The sequence below is a fragment of the Caretta caretta genome, chromosome 23 (genome assembly GCF_965140235.1).
Source record: "Caretta caretta isolate rCarCar2 chromosome 23, rCarCar1.hap1, whole genome shotgun sequence".
Lineage (NCBI taxonomy): Eukaryota > Metazoa > Chordata > Testudines > Cheloniidae > Caretta > Caretta caretta.
The window spans coordinates 12,505,459-12,533,252 of NC_134228.1; the positions used below are offsets into that span (position 1 = coordinate 12,505,459).

The following is a 27,794-nucleotide window of genomic DNA, read 5'->3' on the forward strand; positions in this document are numbered from 1 at the left end:
ATTTTTTTATAAACCTGATGCAGCTACCCTGTTATATACCACAGTTCGGGGAGGGGAATGGGGTCTAGTGATTGGGCGGGACAGGCTGGGAGCCAGGACTCCTGGGTTCTCTCCCTGGCTCTGGTTGGGGGGGTGGGATCTGGTGCTTAGAGAAAAAGGACACAGATTCGAGCCAGCCCCCTAGAGGTGAAAGGCCCCATGTCCCTTCCCCAGCCCATCCCTGGGTCAGCGGGTCTGCACAGCTCAGGGCCTAGGGCAGAGCTCATAGCGGGTCGACAGCTGAGCAGAGTTTCCCTCTCCCCCCTCAGGATGCTGCGAAAGGGACACAGGGGATGGGAGAGAGCTGACCAGCCCCCCAGAAAGGGGAGGGGGCAAGATCACGGGGACAGAGCTCAAGAGAAACTGGCCCCCCCGGCAGATGCCCCAGCTCTGGCTCCCCAGCTCATTTGCCCTTCACCCCCCCCCCCCCCAGACATTCAGGCATTGGGCCCCTCAGCCCCCCCATTCTGCCCCCTGGCCTGCGTCCCCTCCCCCATTCTGTCCCCCCCAGCCTGTAGTTCTCTCACATCCACCCCATCATGGCCCTCGCCTTCCTAGTTCTGACCTGTCCCCTATCCCTTCATCCCCCGTTGTGCCACTCATGCCCCATGTCCTGTCCCCTGTTCTGCCCCCCATCCCCCTGACCTCCCCCTTGTAGGGAAGGGACACCTGGCTGCCCTCAGTTAACATGGCCGCCCCCTCGCCCCCTGCAGCCCTCACAGGGCAGTCATGCTGGCCCCTGGCTAAGATGGCCAACACCTCAACCTGGGGGCAGGAACAATCCTGTCCCCCCCGTGATGGGTTGGATCACAGGAAACCCCCGTGGGACTGCCAACTGATTTGCTGAGACGTCTTCTGCCCCTGCTTTCCCTGCCAATTTGGGACTCCACAACCCTGCCTGGTTTGAGCCAGACACGCTATCCTGTTACAAATCAAGACCCAGGTCTGAACAACGTCCCACAAAAGCTGCAGGCTTAACTGAAAACAGATTAAGAAGTGTTCCTGTCTCCAACACCCAGATGCCCAGTTCCCAATGGGGTCCAAACCCCAAATAAATCCGTTTTACCCTAGAAAAAGCTTATACAGGGTAAACTCATAAACTGTTCGCCCTCTATAACACAGAGAGACATGCACAGCTGTTTCCTCCCTCCCTCCCCCCACCCCCCCAGGCTCGGTATTAATACATACTCTGGGTTAATAAGTAAAAAGTGATTTTATTAAATACAAAAAGTAGGATTTAAGTGGTTCCAAGTAATAACAGACAGAACAAAGTTCTAGGCAGTTGTTAAGTATCTAGGGGGTGGGATAAGGGTGTACGATCGTTGCAGAGCCCTAGAGGGCAGGTGTGTGCAGGGGTCTGGACACAGAGAATGGCCGACACCTTGTTTCCTGGCAACTGATGGCCTGGGCCCTTCCCCCTGCCAGGTGAGAGCTAAAGGGTTGGAGAACAAAGGAATCAGGTGAACTCCTGGCCCGGGACAGGGACAAAGCCCAGAGGAGGAGGGGCTGGAGGGAGTTTCAGTTTGGGGCTGGCCGGGACATGGAGTGAAGGGCAGACGGGGTTGTCTGGCTCACTGCCCCCCAAAATGGACCCAGCTGAGGGGTCCTGTTCTCTGCACCTACAAGCTCTGTGTTAGACCATGTTCCTGTCGCGTCTAATAACCTCTGTTTTACTGGCTGGCTGAGAGACACATCTGACTGCGGAGTTGGGGGGCAGGACCCTCTGGCTTCCCCAGGAGCCCCGCCTGGGCGGACTCGCTGTGGGAAGCGCACGGAGGGGCAGAGGAGGCTGAATGCTCCGAGGTCAGACCCAGGAAGGTGGAGCCGGGTGAGCTGTGTGTCCTGCAGACAGGCTGCTCCCAGGAAGGCGACTGCCCCAGAGTCCTGACTTGCTTCATGGGGAGCAGGTCCAGAGCATCGCCCAGGGAAACCGTGACAGTAGCATAAAACATATTCCAGTTATGTCAAATATACATTCATAAGCATATTTCCATAATGAATTATGGGGTGTGTCATGGACTCCCAGGTCATGCCCACTCTCAGCCCCGTGCGGTCCCTGGGGGGAACCCCCTTCAGTGCGACAGCCCTTCTCGGGGGTCCACTCTCTCTTGGGGGTTATGCCCCTCCGCCTCCTGGAACCGCACCTCTCTGAGCCTTAGCACACCTGTCTCCCGCCATGGGACCCCTCAGGGAGTCCACTTGCTCTGGACCCCCGGGGTCCCCACTCCCAGAGGGAATAATGCCCCCCTGTTCCCTAGCCCGGAGCGACTCTCAGCCAGCGTAACACAGGAGGGTTTATTGAGCATCTGAACCCAGCACAGGAAACTCTCTGGGCCTCAGGCCTGGCCTGCCTCAGCACAGCACATCCCAGTCTCCCCTGCATCCAGGTGGGCTCTGCCTGCTGCCTCCCTCCAGCCCCAAGCCCCCCTGCTTCCCAGCTGGGCATCTGATCTCACCGGCCCCAAGCCCCCCCGTCCATTGTCTTCTCTCCAGGTAAACAGGGTCGCCTGGGCCCCCTCTCCCCTCTTCTGTCCTCTGGCTGGAACCGGCTGGTCAGGTCACCAGGGTCCTCTCTTCACAGCCCATTGTCCTTTCACTGGCCGGACCAGCTGTGACTCCTGAGCTGGGCCTCCCGGTCACCAGGTCACCAGTCGCTGGGGTCTCCATTCTCCAGGGCATTGGCCGGGGTCCCAAGTTCCGTCGCGGGTCCTCTGTACCAATAAACTCCCTCTCCCATCACCTCGTGAAACCAGTAACACTCAGGGAAACTGAGTCCCACCTACTCTGCATGCAAACCATTGGAAAAACCAAGGAAAAGCCAAGAAACGCCCCCACTTTCTCACAGTGGGGAGCAGGGGTTGCCCCTATTGGTAAGGGGACGTCATGGGCCCCAGAGAGGGAGGTTATTGCCCTAGATCTCCTCCTAGATCGTGCCCCTTCCCTGAGATCCCCCCACAGCTTCCAGGCAGTGACCTTCAGGGCAGGAGTCATCGGGGGAGCTGGGGGTCTACCAGTGGTGGAGGGGCAGTGGGGTTGTCTCTCCATCCCCCCACCTCAATGAGCCCCTCCCCGAGGTGTCTGGGCCCCACTCACCTGGATTCACTGCCCCCGTGCCCCCCAACCAGCCCCAGCCCCTGGGCACCACGAGCCTGTTTCTAGAGCTGGTTTGATGATACCTGGCCCCGTGCTGCCCGGGCGGGTGGGAGTCGGCGCCACTCCAGGCTGGGTCGGGTTGGTTCCCCCTGTGGGAATAAAACGAGCACCTGTCAGGGGCCGGAGGAGGGACTGAAACAGCGACTCAGTGATCTCCCCCTGTCCCCACCTCGATTCAGCAGGCAGGACAGGTGGGGTGGGTGCCACACACCTGACTGTAGCATCTGATGGAAAGCCAGGAGAGTGAGCTAGGAGAGGACGAAAGACACAGCGGGGTGGCAAACAACCCAACCAGGGAAGGGAAAAGGATCTTGTCACAGAGTGTACAGAGTGTGGGGGAGTCCGGGGCCTGCACCCCTCTTCCTGGGATTCACTATGACTCTCAGTCAGCCAGTAAAATGGAAGGTTTATTGGACAATAGGAACACAGTCTAATCCAGAGCTTGTGGGTACACCCAGGACCCCATCAGTCCAGTCCTTCTGGGGGAGCAGGGAGCTCGGACCCCAGCCCTGGGGTTCCCTGTGTTCCTCCACCCAGCCCCAAACTGAAAACTAAACCCCCCTCTCCCCCCACAGCAGGCTCTCTCCTCCAGCCTCTGTTCACATTCCTGGGCAGAGGAGTTACCTCCCCCTTCCCGACCTGGCTCAGGTTACAGGCTCTCAGGTCTCCCATTGAAAATCCCCTGCCACATTCCCAGGTCAACACTCCCCCCTCCCTGCTGTGTCACGTCCTCACATCTCTCCCCCCTTGGAGACTGAACTGAGCGGGGTCACTGTGACCAGTGACCTTGGGAAGTTCAGGCCCCCCTCTCCGGGACAGCGCATCCACTATCATGTTGGCACTTCCCTTCATGTGGACCACGTCCACGTCGTAATCCTGCAGGAGCAGGCTCCACCTCAGGAGCTTGGCATTGGCTCCTTTCATCTGGTGCAGCCAGGTCAGGGGAGAGTGGTCGGTGTACACGGTGAAGTGTCGCCCGAAGAGATAGGGCTCTAGTTTCTTGAGGGCCCACACCATGGCCAGGCACTCCTTCTCGATGGCCGCGTAGTGTTGCTCCCTGGGTAGCAACTTCTTGCTCAGGTACACGATGGGGTTTCTCTCCCGCTTTTCATCCTCCTGCATTAACACCACCCCCAGTCATGTGTCTGAGGCATCGGTGAACACCATAAAGGGCTTGTCAAAGTCTGGGTTTGCCAGAACTGGGCCACTGACCAGAGCCTCCTTCAGTGCCCGGAAAGCCTCCTGGCACTGCTCGGTCCAGACCACCTTGTCTGGCTTCCCCTTCTTGCATAGCTCAGTGATGGGGGTGGCTATGGCGCTAAAGCGGGGCACAAACCTTTGATAGTATCCTGCCAACTCAGTAAAGGCTTGGACCTGCTTTTTGGTGTGGGGAGCAGGCCAGTCTCTGATCACCTCCACCTTGGCTGGTTCCGGCTTTAGGTGGCCGCTCCCTACCCGATGGCCCAGGTAAGATACTTCCACCATCCCCACCTTGCACTTCTCAGCTTTTATGGTCAGCTCAGCCCCCTGGAGTCAGTCCAGCACTTGTCTAACCTGGGATACGTGGTCCTCCCAGGTCTGGCTAAAGACACAGATGTCATCAATATACGCCACGGCAAAACTCTCCATCCCCCTCAGGAGCTGGTCCACCAGGCGCTGGAAGGTGGCCGGCGCTCCCTTGAGGCCGAAAGGCAGGGTCAGGAACTCATAGAGCCCCAGAGGGGTGATAAAGGCCGATTTCAGCCGGGCATCTGCATCCAGCGGCACTTGCCAGTAGCCCTTTGTAAGGTCCATGGTGGTAAGGTATCGAGCTCCTCCCAGCTTGTCTAGGAGCTCGTCAGGCCTGGGCATGGGGTAGGCATCAGATACAGTGATGGCATTGAGCTTCCGATAGTCCACGCAGAACCGGACCGACCCGTCCTTTTTGGGGATCAGCGCCACCAGCAAGGCCCAAGGGCTGGCAGATGGCTGGATCACCCCCAAAGCCAGCATATCCCTGACCTCTCTTTCCAGGTCCTGAGCAGTTTTCCCTGTGACTCGGAAGGGGGAGCATCTTATCCGCAGGTGCGACCCTGTCTGCACCCGGTGGACAGTCAGATTAGTGCGTCCAGGCTGGTTGGAAAACAGCTGTCGGTACGGATGCAGCACCCCCCTGACCTCAGCTTGCTGGCCAGGGTTTAGCTGATCCGAGAGGGGAATTGTTTCCAGGGGGGAACCAGATCTGGTCCCAGGCAATAGATCTACTAAAGGGTCATCTCCCTGCTCCTCCCAATGTCCACACACGGCCAAGACCACATTCCCCCTGGCATAATATGGCTTCATCATATTCACATGGTAAACCTGGCGATGGTGCGCCTGGATAGACAGCTCCACCTCATAGTTTACCTCATTGAGCTGTGTGACAACCTTGAAAGGGCCCTCCTAGGCGGCCTGTAGTTTGTTTTTCTCACGGGGATGAGAACCATCACCTGATCCCCGGTGGTGTAGGCACAGGCCCGCACCGTGTGGTCATACCAGACCTTCTGCTTCATCTGGGCTCTGGCCACATTCTCCCTGGCCAGGCCCATGAGTTCAACAAGTCTGTCTCGGAAGATCAGGACATACTCCACCACTGACTCTCCATCGGGAGTGGCCTTCCCCTCCCACTCGTCTCTCATCAGGTCCAGGGGGTCCCTCACCCTCCTTCCATATAACAGTTCGAAAGGTGAAAATCCGGTAGACTCCTGGGGCACCTCCCTGTAGGCGAACACCAGGTGAGGTAAGTACTTGTCCCAATCCTGCGGGTGCTGGTTCATAAAGGTTTTCAGCATCATCTTTAGCGTCCCGTTGAACCTCTCCACCAGCCCAATGGACTGGGGGTGATAAGCTGAGGCCCAGTTGTGCCGGACCCCCACATTTCTCCCACAAGCACCGGAGCAGAGCCGACATGAAGTTGGAGCCTTGGTCTGTCAAGACTTCCTTGGGGAACCCACTCGGCTGAAAATGGTCAGGAGCGCATCTGCCACGGTGTCTGCTTCAATGGAAGCTAAGGGCACTGCCTCGGGGTAGCGGGTGGCAAAATCTACTGCCACCAGAATGTATTTCTTCCCCGACCGGGTCATCTTGCTGAGAGGTCCCACTATGTCCATGGCCACCTTCTGGAAACGTTCCTCTATGATGGGCAAAGGTCTCAAAGCCGCTTTCCCCCTTGTCCCGGACCTTCCTCACCCTCTGACAGGGGTCACAGGATCGGCAATACTGCCGGACCATGGTAAAGACCCCAGGCCAGTAAAAGTTCTGTAGCAACCTCTGCCGGGTGCGCTGGATTCCCTGGTGCCCTGAGAGGGGGATGTCATGGGCCAGGTATAGTAGCTTGCGGCGATACTTCTGGGGGACCACCAGCTGCCTCCTGATCTCACAGGACTCTACTTCCCTTGGGGGAGCCCATTCTCGGTACAGGAACCCCTTCTCCCATGGGAACCTCTCCTGGCAACCTCTCCTCATGGTCCATACCACACTGAGGTTGGCTAGGTCCCTGAGCTTCCGCAAGGAGGGATCTTTCCTCAACTCAGCCTGGAACTCAGCGGCTGGGGAAGGGATGGGGACCGGTTCCTTCTCATTGGCCGGGTCTGAGGCCACAGGCTCTCTGAGCCGTACCCCTCAGCGCTCCCTCCCCACCAGGGTAGGGTCCTGCGCCTCCGATGTGGTACCCTCCCCAAGGTCTGCTCAGTCTGTCCCTGAGCCTGGGGCACTGGGTCTGTACGTGGCCTCTCTGGCCACAGTGATAGCAGCTCAGGTCACATTGGTGCCCTCGAGCGGGTTGGAGGGTCCCGACGCCAGGCGTTCCCCTTGGGATGGGGTTCTCCCTATTTCCCCGCTGGGAGGTCCCAAGGTGACTCTCTCTCTGCATCGTGGGGGGCCTGTTATTTTGGGACTCCTCCCTGCTACTCCCTGACCTGTTCACAAACTCGTCAGCCAGCTGCCTGCATGCTGGGGGTTCTCTAGCTTTTTGTCCACCCACCACAGCCTCAGGTCGGAAGGGCACTGTTCATACAGTTGCTCCAGTACAATTAGGTCAAGCAGGTCCTCTCTAGCTTGGGCCCCAGCTGTCCACTTGCGGGCATATCCCTGCATCCGGTTGACCAGTTGTAGATATGTGACCTCAGGCATTTTACGCTAACTCCGAAACCTTCTCCGGTACATCTCGGGGGTCAGCCCAAACTCACGGAGCAGGGCCTGTTTGAACAGGTCGTAGTCCCCTGCCTCCGCCCCTGTCATTCAGCTGTACACCTCCACGGCTTTGGGGTCCAGTAAGGGGGTGAGGAACTGGAGCCTGTCTGCAGGGTCAACCCTGTGCATCTCGCAGGCATTCTCAAAAGCTGTCAGGAAGCAATAAGGATAAGTGCAGGGTCCTGCACTTAGGACGGAAGAACCCAATGCACAGCTACAGACTAGGGACCGAATGGCTAGGCAGCAGTTCTGCGGAAAAGGACCTAGGGGTGACAGTGGACGAGAAGCTGGATATGAGTCAGCAGTGTGCCCTTGTTGCCAAGAAGGCCAATGGCATTTTGGGATGTAGAAGTAGGGGCATAGCGAGCAGATCGAGGGACGTGATCGTTCCCCTCTATTCGACATTGGTGAGGCCTCATCTGGAGTACTGTGTCCAGTTTTGGGCCCCACACTTCAAGAAGGATGTGGATAAATTGGAGAGAGTCCAGCGAAGGGCAACAAAAATGATTAGGGGTCTGGAACACATGAGTTATGAGGAGAGGCTGAGGGAGCTGGGATTGTTTAGCCTGCAGAAGAGAAGAATGAGGGGGGATTTGATAGCTGCTTTCAACTACCTGAAAGGGGGTTCCAAAGAGGATGGCTCTAGACTGTTCTCAATGGTAGCAGATGACAGAACGAGGAGTAATGGTCTCAAGTTGCAGTGGGGGAGGTTTAGATTGGATATTAGGAAAAACTTTTTCACTAAGAGGGTGGTGAAATACTGGAATGTGTTACCTAGGGAGGTGGTGGAATCTCCTTCCTTAGAGGTTTTTAAGGTCAGGCTTGACAAAGCCCTGGCTGGGACGATTTAACTGGGAATTGGTCCTGCTTCGAGCAGGGGGTTGGACTAGATGACCTTCTGGGGTCCCTTCCAACCCTGATATTCTATGATTCTATGATTCTATCTATGTCCTCTCCCTCCTTCCGCTGGGCCAGGAAGCACTTATCAAAGCTCCTTGCAGTTTTGGGTCCCCCCACACTCACCGCAGCTGGGGCCCCACTGCTCCTCAGCCTGGCCAGCTCCAGTTCATGCTGTCTTTGTTTCTCCTTCTCCTGATGTTCCCTCTCCTTCCCTCTCCTTCCCTCCTGCCGACGTTGTTTCTCCTCATGCTGACGCTGCTTTTCACAGTCCTCCAGCTCCCTCATTTTCATCTCCCTCTCCCATTCCTTCCACCTCCGCTCCAGGGATGGGGAGCTCCGCCAGGAGGATCCCCTGCTGGCTGCCGGGGTCAGGGTGCCTTCGGTCTTCACTGGGCTTCTCCCAACCCCTCCCCCAGGCATAGGTAGGAAGGATCTCGGGATGTCCTCGGCAGCAGTCTGACCCCTCCCAGCCCGGTCAGGCCCCAGGGCCCACGCTGCGTCCACCGGGCGGCTTCCCTCAGGGACAGGGATCGGGTCATCCAAGCGATCCCTCTCCTCCAACTGGGCAATCAGCTGTTCCTTGGTGGACCTCCCAGTGCGCAGCCCCCTCTGCCTGCACAGCTCCACCAGGTCGCTCTTAAGGCGTTTAGCGTACATCTCCCTGCTGGCCACTCGCAGGCCGGGCAGCTTTCCACGGTTTCCAGGAAAAACCCCTCATGTGCCAGTCCTTCTTGAGGTCACCACCTCTTTACCAGGGTCGAGCTGCAGACTCCTCCGCCCCTGGGACTGCTCACTGCAATCCCCCGGGGGACCCTGTTACTGCAAAAGTCCTTCTCTCTGGTCACACACTCGCAGGGGTTAACCGCCCCCTGAAACCGTCTCTCTCAATCTTCAGCACGCCTGGTCCCTTCGTTTTACTGCTCCCCAGTCACTTACTGCAGGAAGCGCCGTTCACGGGGTGCAGTACATCCCATGGCTGCCACCAGTTGTCACGGAGTGTGGGGGAGTCCAGGCCCTGTACCCCTCTTCCTGGGATCCACTGAGACTCTCAGCCAGCCAGTAAAACAGAAGGTTTATTGGACAACAGGAACACAGTCTCAAACAGAGGTTGTGGGTACAACCAGGACCCCTCAGTCAAGTCCTTCTGGGAGAGCAGGGAGCTTAGACCCCAGCCCTGGGGTTCCCTGCGTTCCTCCACCCAGCCCCAAACTGAAAACTAAACCCCCCCAGCAGGCTCCCTGCTGCAGTCTCCGTCCACATTCCTGGGCACCTCCCCACCCCTCCTGGCTCAGGTGACAGGCTCTCAGGTCTCCCATCCCCAGGGCACATTCCCAGGTCAACACTCCCCTCTCCCTGCTGCCTCACATCCTCACACTCCCTGACAGGGGCACCGTCTGCCCCCTCCCCCCTCACTTCCCCAAACAATCCTGGCCCCCGGCTCTGAACTTTGTGGGGAGCCTGTCTGCCCCAAAGTCCTGCCCCCATCCTGACCCCTCTCCCCTCTACCCACTCTCCCAACCTACTTCGCCCAAACTCCCGGCTCCCCCCAGCTGGCTCCCCGCAAGCACCCGCTGTGGGGGGGTCCAGAAGCGCTGGTGGCTAAATCACTCTGGGCCCTGTTGTGTTCATGGAGACGCAATAAAGGGCCCGAGGTGCGAACACGCCCCAGCCCCTGCCCCACACTGAACAGGGTTAAACACAGGCCGGGGCGAGGTCCAGAGCCCGCAGCCTGCTCAGCCCCACGGCAAACCCCCCAGTGACCCCTGGGACCGGCTGAGACAGACCCAGCAGAGCAGGAACCAGGGAGCCGTGGCAGGCGCCGTGTGAAACGAGGGGTTTGTTCCCGCCCCGGCCCCATTCGCTGGAGCGAGTCTCTAGCCGGAAAATCCCCCGGGTTTGGGCGTCTCCCCGCTGGCCCCGGAGACGCTAGCGACTGTCCTGGGGGGCAGAGGAGCCGGTGGAGCTGGGCTGGATCTGGCGTCACCGCGGCTGCTATGAAAGTCCAACCCCATTTCCTCCCAGGTTGGGGGTTCAGCCAGGGGAGGGGCGATGGCGTCAGGGTCCCTCTCTCCAGCCGCTCTGCTCAGGACGTCTCCACGGAGCAGGGTCCGGAGGGCCCGGGGGCCCAGGAGACGGGGGGTGGCAGCCGGGAGGGCGAAGCGAGTCTCTTTCTTTAAGGCCCCAAAGGGTGGTGGGTGGCACAGCCCGTCCCCGCAATATTTTATCCACCAATGAGGCCTCGTTTCTGACCCCCCAATTTTGGGTCACGGATTTCTGCTCCCCCCCTTCTCCCGTGTCCCAGGTGGGCCCCAGCCCGGCCCATGGGGTCTGTCCGGTGGCCTCTTGGGTTGGACAAATCCCATCTTTCTGTCTCGCCAACTTTCCCCCCAACGTTCATTCGTCCAGGTTCTCGTGAGGCTGCCTGAACTTCTCACTCACCTTCGTCGGCTGAACCCACCACGGGGGGACATTGGGAGGCTCCGGTATCACAGCCCCCCCTGGGGTGGGGAGATTTGGGGGGCAACTCTGAGGGTTTGTACAAGAGAAATACAGGGTGGGAGAGGTCTAGGGAGAAAGGGGGGAGAGAAAAGGGGCTGGGGGCACCCGCTGAAGAGAGAGGAGGGGGATGGACGGGGGGGGGCAATAAGTGCCATTATTCTAGTGCCATGCAAGACACAGGCTCCCCGCTGTCCACTGACAGCCCTGGGCAGAGACTGGCCCGTTTGGCGCTGTCCAGGGGCTGCTCCGCGGGGAGCCCAATGAGCCCAGCACAGGGGCCAGTTCCTCTATCTGGTGCTGCAGGGGCTGATGCTCGCGGGGTTCGGGGTTCAATCCTGGGGTGTTGCTGTCAGGTCGGGAGCTGTTGGGGGGGGGATTCACCGAGGCAGGGGTGTTTGGGAACAGGAGGTTTTGTGCCGGCGTTTCAGCCCCCAAGGGGGAGCAGCTCGTCCCTCGTGGAGATTCTCCTCTCTTCAAGGCTGGATCCAGGCTTCTGGGGGTGCAGAGAGATGGCAGGTTAGAGGGGCCCGTGTCGCACTAGACCCAGCCCCTGGGGGCAGCAAGGGGCACAGAAGTGGGGGTCACCTCACCTAAGACACCAGCCTCGGGCGGCTGTAGTGGGCCTCAGCCAGGATCAGCCCCACGATGAGCAGGACCATGGCGCTCAGCGCCAGGCAGGCGATGTCGGCGTGGGTGAAATCCGGGCATCCCAGGGGGGCTACTGCGGGGGGAAGGGGAGAGTCACTCTGCGGCTCAGACGGGGAGATCAGCAGCTGGGGGCCAAAGAGAGTGGGTGAACTACCCCCTTGAGCCACCCGGCACCCCAGGGCCTGGCCAGGGGACTGTGACAGTCAGAGACGCAGGGTCCCAGGCCCCCCAGGACAGGGAACCACCCCAGCTCCCTGTCCCCGTAGGACCCCCTCAGTTTACCCCCACAGGTGCCTCTGCCCCGGCCTGTCTGCTGCGCAGTGAGCCCATCCCCGGGGTATCTCGGCTGCTGACAAACACAGCCAGGCAGTGCGCACGGGGGGAGGCTGGGACGTAACCCGCTGCTCCCCCCACCCCGTGGTGCCCAGGAAGCAGCCAGAGGCAGCAAAACGTCTGTGGAGGATGGGTCAGGGGTCCCCTGGGAGCCCCATGGGGGAGGGCAAGCAAGAGCAGAGGGAATTCTGGATAATGGTCACCCCTATTACCAGGGGGAGATCATGAGGCCCAGGGAGGGGGCTCATTGCCCCAGCACCTGTGCACCCAGCAGGGCCCAGCCCCCACAGCCCCATCCCTCCCCTGGGATCCCCCCACAGCTCCGAGACAGTGACCTGCAGGGCAGTAGGCGTCTGGGGAGCTGAGGGCCTCGTAGTGGGCGAGGGGCAGTGGGTCTGTTTCTCCTTCCCCCCATGTCAATGAGCCCCTCCCTGTGGTGTCTGGGCCTCACCCACCCAGATTCACTCCCCCGTCATTCCCTGCAACCAGCCCCAGCCCCTGGGCACCACAAGGCTGTTTCCAGGGCTGGCTGGACGGTGATTCCCGCCCCGGCCCTGGTACCTGGCCCTGCTCTGCTCGGGCGGGTGGGAGCCGGTGCCGCTCCAGGCTGGATCAGGGCGGTTCCCTCTGCGGGAATAGAACCAGCGTACACCAGGGCCTGGGGAGGGGAAGAAACAGCGACTCAGCGATCTGCCCCCAGCTGCTGACTCAGCATCGATCTTCACTGTCAGTCCCAGGGAGAGGAGGGATGGATTTTAGTTGGTGGAGAATGGGGACCCCCCCACCCTGTTCCCTCCCTGGTGGGGACGCTCACTTCCTCCTGTTTGTCTCTAGCAGAGGCAGGCCAGGAGGTGCCATTCACACCTGGAGTCACTGCGGAGTCAGTCTCGGTGCGGCTGTTCCTATTTGGGAGGAGGAACGTCCCTGTGTCTATAGAGCTAAAGGTGAGCTCATCTGCCAAACGGGGCTGTATCAAACCGGATGGGACGGCTAATCCGACAGTCCAGACTTGCTCTGAGATCACTGCGGGGGGGGAGGGGGCGGTTGGGAACCACACGGGATTTGTCATTTCAGGTCCAGTTTTCATGTAGACAAGGTTTTAGTCCATCTTTCTATCCCTCACCAAACACGCTCCCATCTGTCCACCTCCCTACTTTCCCACAGACTCATATTCCCACCGACCCGTGACCGTCCGTCCCCATGGATCTGTCCATCACCCTCTATATAGAAGAAATGAGCCCATCAGCTCTGTCTGCAGGGACCATCCCCCTCCAAACAGCCCGACTGGCCCCGTGGGCGTTGGAGCGGGGAGCCCTGTTCCCTGGGGGATGAATTGTTACATTTCTCCTGCTCACCTTCTCCCTCCGGCTCCATCATGGGGGGATCCGGCTGCTGGGGCCCAGCTGGGTCGGTTCCCTCTGTGGGATGAAATCGAGCGTGGGCTGGGGCTGGGGAGGGACGGAACCAGCACCCAGGCCCGGGTGGGAAGAGGCTGAAATGGTGACTCAGCGACTGGTCCCCTCGCCCCACGACCAGGCGTTTGTTATGGGTTTAATTGTCCAGGCTGGTGGGAAGTGAATTCAGCGCTGGGGCCGGAGCCAGCTGAGCATCCTCTGAGCCCTGACTCCTCTGTGTGTCCCCAGAGTGGGGTCAGCTGGGGGAACATCCCCCTGGGAAAGGCCCCCTGTTCTGCAGCCTCCCTGGGGGCAGGGATCCCCCCTTCCTCTGCCCTGAATCTCCAGCAGCTTCTGCTCCCCCTGGCTGGGGAACCCCGCAGTGACTCCGTCCCCACTCCCCAGCCGGGCGTCCCCTCTGCTGGATCCACAGCTCAGGGCAGAGCCTGGCTCTGAGCGCCCCATTGGGGCTAAGCCCCTCTGAGTATCCAGCTGGGTGTGGGGCTGGGAGCAGGGATGCTGAGCCGGGCCCCTCACCGGCTACTACCAGCTCCATGGCGTCGCTGGGCTCTGACCAGACAGACAGGTCGGATTTGATGCTATATCGGCAGCTGTAGCTCCCTGCATCTCTCTGGCTCATGTTGTGGATGGAAAATTGAGCCACATCCTCTGGGGGGGTCTTTGTCCTGTCGTGCTTCTGGGTCTCCAGCTTTATACAGAAGGACCCTCGCTCCCCGACACCAACACTCACACCGGACGGTCATGGCTCCCCCCGGGGCGACCCCCCACTTGGGTGCAGGGAGATGTTGGGTTTGGGGTAGCTGGGCTCTGCAGGCAGAAGGAGACAGGCCGTGAGACACAGACCCCGGCACGGTCACTGTTCCCCGTCCCCACAGCCCGGCCCCAGTGACGAGGCCGAGACAGGGGCTGCAGGGAGAGAGTCTCCTGGATGTTTTTTCCCCAAATCCAAGAGCGAGAGCTGGGCTAGCGACACAAGAGACATGGGGGCCCCCCACCGCTCAGCAGGGCAACGGCGCGGATCCATCTGCCAGGAGCCCATGGAGGGGTGGCTGGGGCAGGGCAAGGAGAGGCTGAGGCGACCTAGAGGCCAATTGCGTTTTATCTCCATCAGCTGGGGAAGGAGAAATCAGTGGGCACGTGTACTGACTTTCTCTGACACTCACCGAGGAAGAGGACGGTGAGAGCAGATGGCATGACGGAGGCAGCGAGAGGCCCCTCAGCACTGCCACCAACGCCCCAGAGCCCAGCTCCACCGAGCCCCAAATAACAAATTCAGCTGGTGTCTCCAGCTACAGGAAGCCGACGATGTCTCGTCTCTTCCTGTGTCCATCGCATTTTGTCTCTAATCTGTAGGGGAACTCTAGTGCGGTCAAAGTAAGCAGAGGCGCCTGCAAAACCCAAGCCTGGGCCCATCGGCCTGGCCAAATGTCATGCAGCTCCCAGCTTGTCTGTGTCTCTGTGGGGAGGGGGGACAGTTCTCCCTCCATGTTCCCTGCAGCCTTGGGGAAGGTGCACCAGGCTGGGAGCCAAGAGAGCATGGGGTCTGGTCTTCAATCTGCCACTGACCATGATTACCATGCAGATTCCCCCACACCCGTCCTTTCTTACATTCTGGGTTCAAACATGGGTGGTGGCCTATCCTAAATATCAAGGGAAGGGTACCCACCTTTCTGTACAAAGTGCTATAAAATCCCTCCTGGCCAGAGGCAAAACCCTTTCACCTGTAAAGGGTTAAGAAGCTCAGGTAACCTCGCTGACATCTGATCCAAAATGACCAATGAGGGGTGTCAGGGTTCCTTCCCCACTCTGAACTCTAGGGTACAGATGTGGGGACCTGCATGAAAACCTCCCAAGCTTACTTTGACCAGCTTAGGTTAAAACTTCTCCAAGGTACAAACTATTTTACTCTTTGCCCTTGGACTTCCACTGCCACCACCAAACGTTTATCTGGGTTTATTGGGAAAACGTAGTTTGGACACGTCTTTCCCCCCAAAATCCTCCCAACCCTTGCACCCCACTTCCTGGGGAAGGTTTGGTAAAAATCCTCACCAATTTGCATAGGTGACCACAGACCCAAACCCTTGGATCTTAGAACAATGAAAAAGCATTCAGTTTCTGAAAAGAAGGATTTTAATAGAAGTAAAAAGTAAAAAAGAATCACCTCTGTAAAATCAGGATGGAAAATACCTTACAGGGTAATTAGATTCAAAACATAGAGAATCGCTCTAGGCAAAACCTTAAGTTACAAAAAAGACACACAGACAGGAATATTCATTCTATTCAGCACAACTTAATTTCTCAGCCATTTAAAGAAATCAGAATCTAACGCATATCTAGCTAGATTACTTACTAAATTCTAAGACTCCATTCCTGTTCTGTCCCCGGCAAAAGCATCACCCAGACAGACATAGACCCTTTGTTTTTCTCCCTCCTCCCAGCTTTTGAAAGTATCTTGTCTCCTCATTGGTCATTTTGGTCAGGTGCCAGCGAGGTTATCCTAGCTTCTTAACCCTTTACAGGTGAAAGGATTTTTCCTCTGGCCAGGAGGGATTTTAAAGGTGTTTTCCCTTTCCTTTATATTTATGACAAGGGGGCAAGATACTTTCAGACCTCGGGGGGGGGGGGGAAGTATTTTGTCTGTCTGTGTGATACCTTTGCCAGGAACAGATCAAGGATGCAAGCCCTCCACTCCTGTAAAGTTAGTAAATAATCTAGCTAGAAAATGCATTAGGTTTTCTTTGTTTTGGCTTGTAAATTCGCTGTGCTGGAGGGAATGTGTATTCCTGTTTTTGTGTCTTTTTTGTAATTTAAGGTTTTGCCTAGAGGGATTCTCTGTGTTTTGAATCTGACTGCCTGTGAGATTATCTTCCATTCTAATCTTACAGAGTGTTTCTTTTATCTTTGTTTTGTTCTTCTAATAAAGTTCTGTTTTTTAAGAATCTGACTGGGTTTTTAGGGTCCTAAGAAATCCAAGCTGGTCTGTGCTCAACTTGTTTATTCTCAAGCCTCCCCAGGAAAGGGGGTGTGAGGGCTCGGGCGAATTGCTGGGGGAAGAGGAATTCCAAGTGGTCCTTTTCCCTGGTTCTTGGTTAAAGCGCTTGGTCGTGGCAGCATTCCTCGTCCAAGAAGAAAATAGAGATTTTGTGCCTTGGGGAAGTTTTTAACCTAAGCTGGTAGAAATAAGCTTGGGGGGTCTTTCATGCGGGTCCCCACATCTGTACCCCAGAGTTCAGAGTGGGGAAGGAACCTTGACATGGCCCATGAAGATCAAATTAATACGTGATCACGAAATTAAAGGATGGCGCCGTAATGCATGTGCACAAGGGGGCAGAGTTAAGGGTGTTTGGGAAACTTTGTGGCATTCCCTGATGCTGGAGGGTTTGACTGCAGCCTTCCCGCTCAGTCTGCCTACCTGCCCACCTGCAACACAAGCCATGGCACCATGTTAAGAGCGGGCGCGATATGAAAGACCTGGGTTTGCTGCCCCTTGCGCCTTAGCTGAGCGGTGATGACGGGTTTACATTGTAATGCCTGGTTCTAAGGGGCTTTTCTCAGCGTGTGAATTAAATAAACCAGGTTCAAAAGAAAATCAGAGAAAAAGAAATTCCATCCCAGGCCCCCAATGGGTCACCAACCAAGAGAGACCCAGGGACCTTCTAATGCCCCTGCAGAGACCCTGTCCCCCAAGCTGGAGGAGACACTGTCAGTGGTTATGTGGCCAGGCCCCTAGAGAGGGACGTGACACAGGCTTTGTTTATACGCCATTGGCTAGAGGACAGCAGAAAGCTGAGGGTCAGGAAGGTTTGACTCAGTTCTGGGCTCTGGCAGCAGAGTGGGGACTAGTAGTTAGAGCCGAGGGGTGGAGCTGGGGCCAGGACTCCTGGTGTCACAATTGTAGTGTCACCCCTCTGGGGCTCGCACACAGCACTGGGCTGGGCCGGGGCTGCATTAAAGGTGCATCAGCTGCCCAGCCGAAGGCTCCCAATGAGCCTCCTTCAATCAGCTCCCTCGTCCCAGGGCCCTGGCCCGCCTCTTCACCAGCTCTCCAGGACCCTTCGCCCCCAGCCACCGGAGCAGGAGGGAGACAAGCAGCAGATTCATTGTGAAGCAGGGTCATTCCCCCCCACACCTGACCCCACCGCCTGACCCCCCCAATCTCCCAGCTTGCTGCCCGCCTTGGAAGAGGCAGGGAGAGAGGTGACTGTGGGGTTGGGGCCCTTATTGGGCAGGGAATTTGCAGCACAGGGGCTGTGAGGGGAGACTCAGGGGACTAAAAAGAAAATGGGGAACCCTGAGGCTGAGGGGGCTGGAGCTGCGGAGGGATGTGGAGGGGGAGGAGTGAGAGGAGAGGCTGCTGGGGGTAGAAGTAGCAGCCCAGGGAGTACTGGGGGGTGCTGCTCCCCCCTCGCTCCTCACATGCCCAACAATCCTACCCCCCGCCCCCCCAGCTCTGACCTTCTTGGGGGAGCGTGTCTGCTGATGTGCTTTGACTAACTCTGAGTCTCTTTTCCCTGCCAGCTTAAGACTTCAGTGCCCAGTCTGGTTTGAGCCAGACCCGCCAGGTGCCAGCGAGGTTATCTTAGCTTCTTAACCCTTTACAGGTAAAAGGACTTTGCCTCTGGCCAGGAGGGATTTTATAGCACTGTATGCAGAAAGGTGGTTACCCTTCCCTTTATATTTATGACTGTCTATAACACTGATAGAGAGATACGCACAGCTCTTTCCTCCCCCAGGTAGTAATCACTTACTCTGGGTCAATTAATACACAAAAGTGATTTTATTAAGTATAAAAAGTCGGATTTAAGTGGTTTCAAGTAATAACAGACAGAACAAAGTAAGTTACCAAGCGAAATAAAACAAAACACACAAGTCAAAGCCTAATACATTTAAGAAACTGAATACAGGTAAATCTCACCCTCAGAGATGTTCCAATAAGTTTCTTTCCCAGACTAGACTCCTTCCTAGTCTGGGCCCAATCCTTTCCCTGGTACAGTCCTTGTTAATTCCAGCAGATATCTTAGGTGAAAAGCAGGGGATTCAACATGACTGAGACCCACTTTGTTCTGTTCCTTTAATAGCTTTGGCAGAAGGCAGGAATCTTTGTCTCCTTCAAAATGCAAAAGCATCCGGTTAAAGATGGATTTCAGTTCAGGTGACATGATCACATATCCTGTGAGACTTCATTACCCACTTGCTGGCACACAGGTATACAGGAAGTCTTACAAGTAAACTGAGCCATTTACAACCAATTGTCCTGGTGAATGGGACACTTTGCATAATTACAATAGGACCTCGGAGTTATATTTCATATTCCTAGTTTCAGATACAAGAACGATACATTCCTACAAATAGGATGACCACACTTAGTAGATTATAAGCTTTGTAATGATACCTGACAAGAAAACTTTTGCATAAAGCATATTCCATTTACATCATATCCACACATATACAAATATTTTTATAAAGATATGGAGTTGAATGTCACACCGACCCCGTTTCCTCCCGGGTTGGGGGTTCAGCCAGGGGAGGGGCGATGGAGTCGAGGTCCCTCTCTCCGGCCTCTCTGCTCAGGACGTCTCTGCAGATCAGGGCCCAGACGGCCTGGGGGGAACAGGAGACGGGGGGCTGGCAGCCAGGAGGGTGAAGCGAGTCTCTTTCTTTAAGGCCCCCAAAGGGTGGTGGGCGGCACAGCCCATCCCCACAATATTTTATCCACCAATGAGGCCTCGTTTCCGACACCCAATTTTGGGTCACGGATTTCTGCTCCCCGCTTTCTCCCGTGTCCCAGGTGGGCCCCAGCCTGGCCCGTGGGTTCTGTCTGGCAGCTGCTCGGGTTGGACTAATCCCGTCTTTGTGTCTCGCCAACTTTCCCTCCAACGTTCATTCATCCAGGTTCTCGTGACGCTGCCGGAACTTCTCACTCACCTTCGTCGGCTGCAACATTAGGGGACATTTGGAGGCTCTGGTATCACAGCCCCCCCTAGAGTGGGGAGATTTGGGGGGCAGAGGAGCATGAAGCTCTGGGGGTTTGTACAATAGAAATACAGGGAGGGGGAGGTCTAGGGAGAAAGGGGGACAGAAAAGTGGCTGGGGGACCCCGCTGCAGAGAGAGGAGGGGGACAGACACTGGGGGTGCAGTAAGTGCCGTTATTCCAGCGCCAGGGCCAGACGCAGCCTCCCCACACACAGGGGGACGGGGGCTCTGTCTAGGGATGCTGCGGGGAATGGGATTTTGTGGGATGCAGGAAGGGGCCCAGCTCAGGGCTGGGCGATGAGCCCTGGTGGTCCTGGGGGATTTAACTACCCAGCTGCGGGTTGGGAAAGCGCTGGGGCCTAACGCACCCTGCCCAGTGAGGTCCTGGATGGACGGGGGATGACGGCGGGTGTCTGAGAGGGAGACCATAACTGGGAGTGGCCAGTTTAGACTCGATGGGGACCCCCAGGCAGGTGCTGGCTGCGAAGTGGCAGCTGGCAGGCGGGTGGGGTGACCATGGCTGTGAAATGCCGGGTGCCCAGCCCCAAGGAAAGGGAGCGGGCAGAACGGGCGGTGCTGGGAATCCGGCCGGGAAGGGGCTAGTTATCGAGTGCCCGGCTCCCCAGTGCTCTGGGCTCCCCGCAGATGCAGGTGGTGCCTTCTGTCACGGTTTCCCTGGGCGATGCTCTGGAACTGCTCCCCATGAAGCCAGGCAGGACTCTGGGGCAGTCGCCTTCCTGTGAGCAGCCTGTCTGCAGGACACACAGCTCACCCGGCTCCACCTCCCTGGGTCTGATCTCGGAGCATTCAGCCTCCTCTGCCCCTCCGTGCGCTTCCCACAGCCAGTCCGCTCAGGCTGGGTCCTGGGGAAGCCAGAGGGTCCTGCCCCCCAACTCCGCAGTCAGATGTGACTCTCAGCCAGCCAGTAAAATAGAGGTTTATTAGACGAGAGGACCATGGTCTAAAACAGAGCTTGTAGGTGCAAAGAACGGGACCCCTCAGCTGGGTCCATTCTGGGGGGCAGTGAGCCAGACAACCACGTCTGCCCTTCACACCATGTCCCAGCCAGCCCCAAACTGAAACTCCCTCCAGCCCCTCCTCCTCTGGGCTTTGTCCCTTTCCCGGGCCAGGAAGGCACCTGAGTCCTTTGTTCTCCAGCCCTTTAGCTCTCACCTTGCAGGGGGGAAGGGCCCAGGCCATCAGTTGCCAGGAAACAGGGTGTCGGCCAGTCTCTGTGTCCAGACCCCTGCACACACCTGCCCTCTAGGACTCTGCAGTGATTATACACCCTTACTCCACCACCTAGATACTTAAGAACTGCCTAGGGGAAACTGAGGCACCCCCACAATATTCAGAGGAAACATTAAGAACAGTCCCACTTCGTCACACCTTCCCCATGCTGAGCCCTGCTTCATCCCTGCTCCCCACTGGCAGCCCTGGGCAGAACCAGCCTGGCTGGGCCAGCGAGTGGGACTCCATCACCCTCCAGGTTCTGCTCCAGAGGGAGTCCAATGTTCCCCGCCCAGGGGCGACTCCTCTAGCAGGTACCGCAGGGGCTCGTGCTCACGGTGTGACGGGTTCAGTCAGAGAGACACCCTTCGGACTGCCACCTGACATGCTGGGATTACCTCTGAGCCGTTTTCCACTGCCACCTTGAGACTCCAGAACCCTGCCTTGTTGAGCCAGACACACGAGTCCGCTGCAAACACAGACCCAGCTCTGGTCCACACCCCCAAAGCTGCAGGCTTTGACCAAACACTGCTCAGGAGGTCACCTATCTCCAGCACCCAGACACCCAGCGTCCAATGGGATCCAAACCACAATTAAACCCATTTTACTCTCTATAAAGCTTATACAGGGTAAACTCATAAATTATCCGCCCTCTATAACACTGATAGAGAGATATGCACAGCTGTTTGCTCCCCCAGGTATTAATCACTTACTCTGGGTTAATTAATAAACAAAAGTGATAATATTAGGTATTAAAAGTAGGATTTAAGTCATTTCAAGTAATAACAGTAAGATTACCAAGCAAAATAAAACAAAACATGCAAGTCTAATCCTAATGCATTAAAAGAAACTGAATACAGGTAAATCTCCCCCTTAGAGATGTTCCAAGAAGCTTCTTTCCCAGACTACAGAGTAACAGCCTTGTTAGTCTGTATTCGCAAAAAGAAAAGGAGTACTTGTGGCACCTTAGAGACTAACCAATTTATTTGAGCATAAGCTTTAATGATGCATCCGATGAAGTGAGCTGTAGCTCACGAAAGCTTATGCTCAAATAAATTGGTTAGTCTCTAAGGTGCCACAAGTACTCCTTTTCTTTTTCCCAGACTAGACTCCTTCCTAGTCTGGGCCCAATCCTTTCCCTGGTACAGCCCTTGTTAGTTTTAGCTCAGGTGGTAACTAGGCGATTCCTCATGTCTGGCAGCCCCCTTTGTTCTGTTCCACCCCCTTTTATAGCTTTGGCCAAAGGCGGGACTCCCTTGTCTCTCTCTGGGTTCCCACCCCTCCTTCTAAATGGAAAAGCACCAGGCTTAAGATCGATTCCAGTATCAGGTGACATGGTCACATGTCCCTGTGAGACCTCCTTCTTCATTACCCACAGGCTGGCCCCCAGGTCCACAAGAAGGCTTGCAGGTAAATAAACCATCTACAGCCAATTGTCCTAGTCAGTGGGGGCCATCAAGATTCTAAACCACCATTAAGTGACTTCAGAGTTAACGTCATATTTCGAGTTTTAGATACAAGAATGATACATGCATATAAATAGGATGACCACACTCAGTAGATCATAAGTTTTGTAATGATACCTTCCAAGAGACCTTTTGCTTAAAGAATATTCCAGTTACATTATATTTACACTCATAAGCATATTTCCATAAACATATGGAGTGCAGTGTCATAGATGGCACTGGGGGTTCAATCCAGGGGAGCTGCTGTCAGGACGGGAGCTGTTTTGGGGTGAGGATTCTCTGAGGCAGGGGTATTTGAGGGCAGGGGGGTTTCTGCTGGCATCTCAGTCCCCCGAGGGGAAGCGGCTCGTCCCCCGGGGAGATTCTCTTCCCTGCACGGCCGGATCCAGACTCCTGGGGGCACAGAGAGACAGCGGGTTAGAGGGACCCGTGTCACCATGGGCCCAAGTCCTGGGGAGAGCAAGGGGCTCAGAAGGGGGGGATCACCTCACCTAGGGCACCTCCCTCAGGCGGCTGTAATAGGCCTCAGCCAGGATCAGCCCCATGACGAGCAGGACCATGGCGCTCAGGGCCAGGCGGGCGATGTTGGCATAGGTGAAATCCTGGTGTCCCGCGGGGGCTGCTGCAGAGGGAAGGGGAGAGTCACTTGGCAGCTCAGATGGGGAGATCAGCAGCTAGCTCTGCCCCAGGAGTGGAGCCCCCAACACTTCATCCAGCAGGTCCAGCCCAGCCCCCCTCTGGGGGTCTCCCAGGTGCTGCGGCTCTGAGCTCTCCCCAGGGCCGGACCCCTCAGGTGAGGCCATGTCCTGCTGCCCCAGGGGGCTGAGCCTCAGCTTCCCCGATGAAGGGGGCTCCCGGGTGGACAAACTGCCCCCGAGACACCCAGCACCCCAGGACCACGCCAGGGGATGGGGACAATCAGAGCCCCCCACAGCAGGGAACCACCCCAGCTCCCTGTCCCCATAGGACCCTCTGTCCACCCCCACAGGTACCTCTGCCCTGGTCTGTCTGCTGTGCAGTGAGCCCATCCCTGGGGTATCTTTGCTACTGCCAAACACAGCCAGGCAGAGTGTGTGGAGGGAGGCTGGAACATCACTCGCTGCCCCCCACAGTCGGGTGGTGCCCAGGGCCCTGGGGACCAGGGCGCAGCCAGAGGCAGCAGAACATATATTGGGGAGAGGGTCAGGGGGTCCCCTGAGACCCCAGTGTGGGGAGGGAAAGCAAGAACCAAGGAAATTCTCAGTAATGCTCACTCCTATTGCCAGGGGGATGTCATGTGGCCCAATAATGGGGGGTTATTGCCCCAGGACTGTGGGCCCAATTTCACAGCCCAGTCCCCCAGATCCTGTCCCTCCCCTGGGATCCCCCAGCAAATTCCTGGCTGCGACCTGCAGAGCAGGAGGCATAGGGGGAGCTGTGGGTCTGGGGTTGCCCCTCCCCCTGATGTCTCAGCTCCACCCACCCCTGGGCACCACGATCTGTTTCCACAGTAATTGCCCCCCACCCCGGACCCAGGACCCAACCTCCTCTATGGGTTCCAAGAACAGGAGCAACACAGGGGAACATCCCCCTGGGAAAAGCCCCCTTCTCTGCAGCTCCCCCTGGGGGAAGGGATCCCCACTCCCTCTGCCCCGAACCTCCAGTGGCTGCTGCTCACCCCCAGCTGGGGAACCCCCAAGTTACTCCGTCCCGGCTGCATGGCTGGGTGTCCCCTCTGCTGGGCCCAGGGCTCAGGGCAGACCCTGGTTCTGAGCGTCCCATCAGTGCGAAGACCGGAGGGATCTGGCCGGGTGTGGGGCTGGGAGCGGGGACGTGGAGCCGGGCCCCTCACCTGCTACCACCAGCTGCACGGGGTGGCTGGGCTGCGAGGAGACGAAGGGCTCTGACCGGGGCCGGTAGCTGCAGCTGTAGTTCCCTCCGTGCTGCCGGCCCACGGTGGGGATGTGGAACTCGGCCCCGTCCCCAGCAGGGTCCATGTGTCGCGGCGGGTTCAGGTCTCCAGCCTTGTGCAGGAAGAACCTCACGTCCCGGCGCTGCCCCCGACACCGGATGGTGATGTTTACCCCTGGGGCGGTGACCCCAGTGGGGCTCAGAGAGATGGAGGGTCTGGGCAGGCTGGGATCTGCACATAGCAGACAGGCTGTGAGAACAAGACCAGGACACCCACCCAGCCCCGGACTCCCAGGCAGTCCCCAGCCACGGGCAGATCCAGGGCCCCGGGCAGAGATTCTCTCCCAGATCCCAGAGTCCCCCCACCCAGAATCCCGGCCCTGCAAGCTGGGCTCCCGGCCCCACAGACACCGAGCCACGGCTCCCTACTGCTTGGGATCCTCCTATGCCCGTTTGTGGCCCCTGCCTCGTTCACTGCATCTGGCCTGCCCTGGACACACAGCGATTCACGGGCTTGTCTCCAGGGCCCAGCACGACAGGGCCTGAGCCCCACACAGAAAGGGAGTCACCCTGCCAGCCCTCCGGGGAGGAAGGGAAGCGTCATTATCCCCATTCAACAGAAGGGGAAACTGAGGCACAGTCAGGTTCACTTTCCTTCGTGAGCTCCCAGGGGCAGGGACTGTTTCTTCATTCTGTGTTTATGCAGCGCCTGGCACAAAGGGGCCCTGAACATGGCGGGGCCCTACATGCTACCCCAACACAAGGGAGCCAGCACTATTGACACCAGCATTTGCAGAGGTCTCCACTAACTGTGGGCATCTCGGTTTCTGGTGCTTGGCCTGAGGTCCCCCAAGATTGAGGCCCTTTTGATGATTTAACTGGGAATTGGTCCTGCTTTGAGCAGGGGGTTGGACTAGATGACCTTCTGGGGTCCCTTCCAACCCTTATATTCTATGATTCTATGAACACTTTTGAAAATCATGACATGCTCCCATCACAAAGAGTCTGTGACCGCACCAGAAGCTGGGCCAGATCTCCTGGGTCCCAGCCCAGCACTGTGTCCACCAAGCCACCACTTCCCCTGCAGCCCCTGCCTCATTCAGCTCCAGCCGGGGCACTGCCTGGGGCGGGGCCTGGAGAACAGAGCGGAGGGGATCAGGGGATTAAATAGCGACTCACGGTTCCTACGCACAAGGGAAAGCGTTAAAGTCACCTCCCTGCCCCGAGTCTCTACGGGCTGCTGCTCCACGGGGGAGGGATAGCTCATTAGCCTGCTAAACCCAAGGTTACGAGTTCAATCCTTGAGGGGGCCATTTTGGATTCTGGGGCAAAAATTGGGGATTTGGTCCTGCTTTGAGCAGGGGGTTGGACTAGATGACCTCCGGAGGTCCCTTCCAACCCTGATATTCTATGATTCTATGACGGGCATCCCGTCAGGGCTCAGGGCAGAGCCTGGCTCTGAGCGACCCATTAGCACCGAGCCGCTGTGAGGGTCTGGCTGGGGCTGGGAATGGGGTTGCCGAGCCGGGCCCCTCACCTCTCACCACCATCTCGACGGGGTCGCTGGGGGACGATGCGGCGGACGGCTTTGATCTGTTCTGATAGGAACAGCTGTATCTCCCGCCGTGCTCCCGGCTCACGTTGCTGATGTGAAACACAGCCTCCAACCCATCCGGATCCACAGTTTGGAAATGGCGTCCCTCTTTATTCAGCACGAACCGCATGCCCTGGTGCTGCCCCCGACACCAGACGGCCACGGCTCCCCCCAGGGAGACCCCCCCGCTGGGGCTCAGGGAGATGTTGGGTTTGGGGTAGCTGGGCTCTGCAGGGGGAAGCAGACAGGCCGTGAGACGCAGGCCCCATCACTCAGTCCTGGGGCCTGTCCTCACCACGCGGCCTCAGTGGTGGGTCAGACCTGGCAGCCCTGGGGACGGGCTCCTGGATGCCTTTCCACAGGGGCCCAGTTTCCTCTGAGCCCTGGGCTAACAACATAAGATACGGAGCAACCCCAGCCCCTGCGGGCCAGAGCTCTGCTCCCTACCAGGAGACAGGCCAGGCCAGTCTCCAGGGTCCGTTCACTCCCTGGCTTCTCTGCTGGGAAGGCTGGGATCCAGGTGCTCTTCCCAGCTCTGGGAAGGGAGTGGGGTGACAGCAGGAGAGATGGGGTCCAGGACTTCTGGGTTCTGTGCACTGCACCACCCCTGACTTGAAGGGGACTGTACAAGTCTCTACTTCACACTGAGGTTTATAACCTTCAGCTCCGCCCGTCACCCCCTAACTGATATGTCGGCTGGGAAAGGCCCCCCCTGCTCTGCAGCTCCCCGGCCGGGCGTCCTCTCTGCTAGGCCCAGGGCTTTAAGCAGAAAGAACTTCATGCCCGGGTACCAACCCTCACAGCGGATGGTGATGCTTCCCGCAAACCCCACCACCGTGCTGGGCCAGACGGTGGGCATGAGAAATTCTCGCCCTGCTTTCAACAAGAGACAGGAGTTAAACAAAGGAGACACCCCACCCCTGCCTCCCTCCCGCCCCAGTTCAGTTCATCTGTCATTCAGCCTCTCTGGGAGTCTGTCCCCTACCAGGGATGGCACTGCCTGCCCATGGGGCTTTGGGGACAGGGGATTCACCCACACTTAGCTCAGGACCCGGCTGCATGAGAGATCACCTGTCCCCCCGGCCCCACCTAAGGCCACCCAGGGAGCCTGACCAGTAGGTCCCCTTGCAGCTCTGCCCCCCGCCCCAGGGTTGGAAATTGAGTCTGTGACCGGCGGGAGTCACACAAGACCCACCTTTCCGCAAACCTTGGGAACGGGGGGCTGTGAGTGCAGGGGAGGGAGCTCTTGGGGGTGGATCTGGGGGGTTCTCCCCACGGCTGCACTGACCGTGAACGTGTTGGTTTCCCCTGCAGGAACAGAACCAGCGTCTGTCGGGGCGGGGGAAGGGGCTGAAACACCGACACAGGGATCGCCCCCCCGCTCTCTGCAACCAGTGGTGGATCAGCCACTGGGCCTATGGGGCCTGTGTGCCCAGGGGCCCTGGCCAAGAGGGGCCCGCTGGAGCCAGGGGCGGCTCTACCAATTTTGCCAACCCAAGCAGTTGCTGCCGAATTGCCGCCGAGCCCGGAAGAGCGGCAGAGCTGCTGCCCTCACTCCCCACTGGGCCCCTGGCTGGGGTGTGGGGACAGAGCTTCTCCGGTCTTGGGGCCGCAGCTGGGGGGTGTCACGGAGTCCCTGGGCGATGCTCTGGAACTGCTCCCTACGAAGCCAGGCAGGACTCTGGGGAAGTCTCCTCTCTGGGAGCAGCCTGTCTGCAGGACACACAGCTCCCCCGGCTCCACCTTCCTGGGTCTGACCTCGGAGCATTCAGCCTCCTCTGCCCCTCTGTGCACATCCCCCAGAGAGTCCGCCCAGGTGGGGTCCTCTGGGCTTTGTCCCTTTCGGGGCCAGGAGGGCACCGGATTCCTTTATTCTCCAACCCTTTAGCTCTCACCTTGCAGGGGGGAAGGGCCAGGCCCTCAGGTGCCAGGAAACAGGGTGTCAGCCATTCTCTGTGTCCAGACCCCTGCACACACCTGCCCTCTAGGGCTCTGCAAAGATCATACACCCTTATCCCACTCCCTAGATACTAAGAACTGCACAGGGGAAACTGAGGTGCCCCCACACTATTCAGAGGAAACATTAAGAACAGTCCCACTTCGTCACATCTCTTCCCCCTTCGAGACTGAACTGAGCGGGGTCACTTTAGCCGGTGACCTGGGGAAGTTCGAAACCACCAACGTTCCCATGGATGCCCCAGCACCTCTCCCCTTCTTTGGTGGGAGTTACACCAGGCCCTTCCAGTTTCACATCCTCCCTCAGGTCGGGGGTGGTCGATAGCACTCACAGGCCGCATGTGGAAAGGTTTATGTGGCCCGTGCCCTTTGGCCACCCCAAAACCCCAGGGGGTCACACTGGGATTGGGTTTTCTCCCAGCGCTCCAGTCTGGAGGGCTGCAATATGGGCTCTCTTGGTTAAGAGCCCCCATCTTGACCTGGGCCAC

At 57.9% G+C, this 27,794-nt stretch overlaps 1 protein-coding gene and 1 long non-coding RNA gene across 2 annotated transcripts in view; both read right to left on the bottom strand.

Annotated features, from left to right (window-relative positions):
* LOC125627942 (immunoglobulin superfamily member 1) overlaps positions 1-27,794 on the bottom strand; it is a 101,819-nt gene that overhangs the window by 53,223 nt on the left and 20,802 nt on the right. Inside the window, exons 5-12 of the mRNA XM_075122313.1 lie at positions 25,294-25,578; positions 23,698-23,988; positions 22,096-22,259; positions 19,122-19,130; positions 18,688-18,797; positions 16,609-16,616; positions 11,404-11,521; positions 11,001-11,293 (exon numbers count right to left, since the gene is read on the bottom strand). Coding sequence (XP_074978414.1) covers positions 11,001-11,293; positions 11,404-11,521; positions 16,609-16,616; positions 18,688-18,797; positions 19,122-19,130; positions 22,096-22,259; positions 23,698-23,988; positions 25,294-25,578 — 1,278 coding nt within the window. The remainder of the gene's footprint in view (positions 1-11,000; positions 11,294-11,403; positions 11,522-16,608; positions 16,617-18,687; positions 18,798-19,121; positions 19,131-22,095; positions 22,260-23,697; positions 23,989-25,293; positions 25,579-27,794) is intronic.
* LOC142069868 (uncharacterized) lies at positions 1,234-10,961 on the bottom strand. The gene is made up of 2 exons (XR_012665833.1): positions 10,741-10,961; positions 1,234-3,281 (listed from the first exon to the last, which is right to left on the bottom strand). It is a non-coding gene; the product is annotated as an uncharacterized LOC142069868 (long non-coding RNA).